The sequence below is a fragment of the Crocuta crocuta genome, unplaced genomic scaffold (assembly GCF_008692635.1).
Source record: "Crocuta crocuta isolate KB4526 unplaced genomic scaffold, BGI_CrCroc_1.0 scaffold943, whole genome shotgun sequence".
NCBI lineage: Eukaryota > Metazoa > Chordata > Mammalia > Carnivora > Hyaenidae > Crocuta > Crocuta crocuta.
In genome coordinates, this window is record NW_027528208.1 from 588,086 (window position 1) to 593,248 (window position 5,163).

Consider the following 5,163-nt stretch of genomic DNA (forward strand, 5'->3'; position numbering starts at 1 on the left):
GGAGGGTTCGGTGTCTACCTCCCCCCACCCCTAATACTGATCAGAGTTTGGTCCTGGCTGGGCCGAGACAAGAAGGGAGAACGAGGCCAGGCCAGCGTCTTCAATCCCAGCAGCTACGAACCCTTCACCTTGGTGAGCAACCTGTGGTGGGAACGGGGAGGAAAGAAAAACACAGAGAGCTTGGGGTGGGCTGGCCAGGTGGGCGTCCTGAGCAAGCGAGGGTGACAGTTGTGAGGCTGGTAGTCCTGGGGTTAGTAATAGAGCCCCCGCAGACAGAGTAAGTCCCCTGGGTCAGAAAGCTACACGTGGACTAAATAAATACAACATCTTTATTTGGCATTGGGTATCCTGACATTTGTTCATTACAGTTCCNGCAGGTGAGGGTGACAGTTGTGAGGCTGGTAGTCCTGGGGTTAGTAATAGAGCCCCCGCAGACAGAGTAAGTCCCCTGGGTCAGAAAGCTACACGTGGACTAAATAAATACAACATCTTTATTTGGCATTGGGTATCCTGACATTTGTTCATTACAGTTCCTTAGAAAACAAACCATAAAATCAGAACAAATTAATCAAAAATAAAGATCCAATGAACCTATTTACACATAGCAAAATCAGCCCAGGCATCTCCCATGCGTGCATGTGCGCACACGCACGCAAACACACGCACGCACGCACACACACATCCTGGGAGACAGTTAAGGGGTTAATAAGCTTTGGGGAGTGCGGGGCGGGGCAGGTTCCACATTTCAGCCATTTTTAAGACACCTTTGCCCTGTCACAAAGTAAGGGTGCCTCATACAGCCGGTGCGTATGAAGAGTGTGGTTGGCAGCTTTATTCTCCCTCTCGGGACGTCTTGGGAAATAACCCTCCATCCAGCAACCGACAGTGTCTTAGGTTCGGTGAGATTCAATCACTCCAGCGACCTCCCCTGCCTGCTTTTCCCATACCCTGGATCATGAATTATCCCTTCACACCACAAGTTCCCAAACCCTAAAAAACAGATAGCCCCAACTGCACCCTCCCCTGGGCCAGGAGAAAAATCTCAGCTCCTGCCTCTTCCTCCCTGGGGTGCTCACAACAGGCCCTTTTTTCAATGGGTCTCCTGTCAGGAAAGCTGCCCCAAGGCCACACACACCAAAAGACCAAGCTGCTAATGATCCATTGTGGTTGTGAGGGAGGCAAGAAGGCCTCAAGCCATAGGAAGCTGAACCCCACAGACCAGCGGTATCCATCACTAAAGAGCTGTAGGATTTTTGTCCAATTTGTCCTTACAAAGGTGGAAGGATTGCTAGGAGGGGCTCTCCCAGTCATGGAAGACAGGACGCCTCCAGCTAAGGGCAGGCAGACAAAAAAAGGCCTTGAATGACAATACTGCCAACCTGGTCCCCAAAGGGGTTTCACTGGGGCAGAAGGAGGCAGCTCTAAGAACCCCCTCCTCTGGGGAGGTTCAGTCTACAAGGAAGGGTTCGTGTGATGCCCCACCCAGTCCCACGCCCCTCCAGAATTCTCCATGACCCGGGAGAAAAGACTCCGTTCATCCCCAGAGGAGCCAGGCCCAGCAGCAACTCAGGTCCTGCAGTTGCCCAACACCCTCCACCCTGTCCCCCTCCCTGTCTCCCCCACCGCCACCAGCCCTCACTTCACCAGCACTGACTTTGGCAGAAAGGGCTCCGTGCTGAGGTCTCCGCGATGGGAAGATAGCTTCGGTGGCGGCGGCTGCCCTGGAGGCTGCTGGTGAGTGCAGGGCCCGGAGGTGGAGGCAGAGGCAGAGGTGGAAGCTATGGCTTTGGTTGCACCTCGGGGAAGGCTGTAGAGGTAGACGGCACCGATGACCAGCCCGGCGCCAAGGGCAAACAACGGGTCCACGTGGAAGCCAAAAAGGCGGATGGAGGCAACAGTGGACAGCACGATGGACAGGGAGGTGGCAAAGCCCTTGAGGATGTTGTCGGCGTACTTGACGACAACAGCCACCAGCAGCCCGCCAAAGGCCTGGTTGAGCACCACGCCCCAGACGGCAGGTGTGTATCCGAAGAAGAAGCCGCGGCGGGCCACGGCGGTGCCCTCGGCCCACCAGAGCCCCACCAGCCCCAGGGCTGTGCCGAAGAGGCCCAGCTGCAGGTTGCGCAGCCACACGGAGCCTGAGCTGCCCTTGAGGATCTTCTCGAAGTAGACACCTGCGAAGCCCGAGGACAGACACGAAGCCACGACGGCCGCTAGACCCGCCCCAGGGTTCTGATCCAGCGGCCGAGGGCCCCCACCACCGGCTTGCTGTGCCTGGACAATGGCGACGCCGGTGAAGAGGAGCAGCAGGGAGGCCCACTGCAGCCGGGAAAGGCTGCGGTTCAGCATGAGCACGGAGAACAGTGCCGTGGTCAGGATCTTCAGCTGGTACGTCACCTGTGAGCGGCATGTGGAAGGCACTAAGGGTTGTTCCCAACCCCCGACATGTGCACAGCGGAGGGGCAGGGTGGGGCAGACGACAATAAAAATATCCAACCACTGGCCACTGACTGACATGCAGCTAAAGTGCCTCCCAGAAGGTCCACAGCTATGGAAGTCCCAGGCCACACCCAGGTCCACTTCCTAACCCCATTTTCTGGCTGTGTGACGAGGAACAAACCACTTGCCCTGTCTCGGCCCAGACATTATGATTTGTAAACACAGCTACTGTAATGTGAACCACCTCCTGCGGTAGGTAAAGAACGGGCGACAGGCTCTTTGACGAGGGCGTTCGTGATAAATATGTGCTGAAACAAACAAGTCCGCCACAATGCCGTCAGCAAACGTTTACATAGCGCTGTGTGCCAGTGTGGGTCTACGCACTTCGCATGAATCCATTCACTTAATGCTCACGTATGAACAGAAAGGGGAGAAAAAACTAAGGCAGAGAGAGGTTAAGTGACTTGCCCAAGATCACACAGCTGGAAAGTAGCAGAGCTGGCATTTGAAGCCAGGTAGCCCAGCCCCAGAATCCAGGCTCTTCAACCATTTCCCAAGGCCGAAAGCTCACCTACTGCCAACCAAGGGCACTTCCTGGGATCATTTCTTTTAGCCGTCCCAGCCTCCTGGTGAGGCAGCATTCCCATTCTCAGTTCTCACGGATGAAGAAACCGAGGTTGAGGGAGAGCCAAGGCCATCTCGAAGGTGACATGGCTCCTGCTCTCTGCAGCCCTCCCTTGCCAGCATCACACCCCCCCTACCCCGGCCAGTTCCTCCAAGGCCATGTTGGGCATGGGGCTCACCTGGAAAGTGGCAGCTGGCAGGTTGGAGATGGCAACGTACTGGAGGTTATTCTGCAAGGTGTAGATGAGAGATGGCACTGCGAGCTTGAGCGTGTCCACATACTGCACCAGGACAGCCTCATGGAGGAAGAGAGCCAGGTGCTTCACGTTACCTGGGTGGACGGAAGGACAGCCTCTTTTAGCACGACTACCAAAGAACCAAAGAAGAAGATCCTCTGAGGGCGGGGACCGGGCCTGGGACTGTGTCTCCCAGGCCCCAGCTCTGACTCCCTGAGGGTTATTATGAGGTCTGTGTTCTCAGTTTCCCCGATAGTACAACCACGCATCTAGCAGGCCTCTCAGGTACCAGTTTGATGGACACAGAACTATCATCCTTAACTCTGTGTCTGAGAATCACAGACCATATTCACTCAGCTTATAGCCTACCTCCCTGGCACAGAGTCCCTTCAGGGCAATCACTCAGTAAACATGTGTACAAGGAAATAACCAGCATTAACCAGCTTGTGAAGCAGAAACCTTAGGAGTATGAAAGCAACACTGTTGACCAGAGGGGAAGTTTTAGACTTGACTTTTACACTTACCCTAGTTCTCTACTGGCTGGCGAGCTGCCTGAGGGCAGGGGCCACCTCCCTGTTGGACACTTCTGTCAGCTCCACACACAGTTGTGTGGTTGCCCTTGCCGCATGGAAGAGTGGAAGCTTGACTATTAAGCAGAAAGTCTGTTTGGGACCTGCTCCCACCAATACATGAGAACACCTTCCTGTATAATAAGGCCTTTGCAAACCTCACCCCACTTTTTTTCAGTTCATCTTTAATAAAAAGATTTTAGGGGTGCTTGGGTGGCTCAGTTGGTTAAGTGTCAGACTTCGGCTCAGGTCATGACCTCATTGTGAGTTAGAGCCCCAAGGCAGGCTCTGTGCTGAGAGCTCAGAGCCTAGAGCCTGGCTTCAGAGTCTGTCTCCTTTCTCCTGCTCGCACTGTCTCTCTCTCAAAAATAAACAAACATTAAAAAATTAAAAAAAAAAGATTTTAGGGGTGCCTGGGCGGCTCAGTTGATTAAACATCTGACTTCAGCTCAGGTCACGATCTCACAGTTCCTGGGTTGGACCCCACGTTGAGCTCTGTGCTGACAGCTCAGAGCCTGGCCTATTTCTGAGTGAGTGAGTGAGTGAGAGTGTGTGTGTGTGTGTGTGTGTCTGCCCCTCCCCTGCTCACACTCTGTCTTTCAAAAATAAACATTAAAGAAAGATTTTATTTTTAAGTAATCTCCACACCCATGTGGGGCTCAAACTCACAACTCTGAGATCAAGAGTCGCACAGCTCCACCAACTGAGCCAGCCAGGTGCCCCCGGCAGTTCATCTTTTTTTTTTTTAATTTTTTTTAACATTTATTCATTTTTGAGAGAGAGAGAGGGAGACACAGAATCCGAAGCAGGCTCCAGGCTCTGAGCTGTCAGCACAGAGCCCGAAGTGGGGCCTGAACCCACGAGCAGTGAGATCGTGACCTGAGCCAAAGTTGGACACTCAACCGACTGAGCCACCCAGGCACCCCAGTTCATCTTTTAAGTCTCAGCGGAGTGTTGCTCCTCTAGGAAAACCCCACAACTACTGTACGAGGTTATCACAGGAACTCCTGCTGAGGCTCCTTCACAAGACCCTGTCCTTGCCCTTCACGGCATTAATCCCAGGAGTAATGACCGATCTATAACACTTTACTCAAATTTTCTGGCCCCAGGAGTTTGGGTGTTCAACATTTTCCAGGTGTGAGAAAGCTAACATGGTAGATACATATTTCACATAACACAGCCCACACATATGAGGCTACACACCATAACCACACACGTTTGCATTTCTGCAGTGACTTGCATAAATATTCACACCAAAGGAGAAAAATAAAAAAACACAAATATACAAATAGCCC

The 5,163-nt window shown here is 53.0% G+C and overlaps 1 protein-coding gene across 1 annotated transcript in view; it reads right to left on the reverse strand.

The window, feature by feature from the left end:
• Positions 1–6: 6 nt before the first annotated feature.
• The window catches only part of SLC35A2 (solute carrier family 35 member A2), an 11,978-nt gene continuing 6,821 nt past the window's right edge, over positions 7–5,163 (reverse strand). Inside the window, exons 3-5 of the mRNA XM_077752955.1 lie at positions 3,243–3,394; positions 1,655–2,397; positions 7–141 (exon numbers count right to left, since the gene is read on the reverse strand). Of these exons, the coding sequence (XP_077609081.1) occupies positions 114–141; positions 1,655–2,397; positions 3,243–3,394 (923 nt within the window). The 3' untranslated portion in view covers positions 7–113. The remainder of the gene's footprint in view (positions 142–1,654; positions 2,398–3,242; positions 3,395–5,163) is intronic.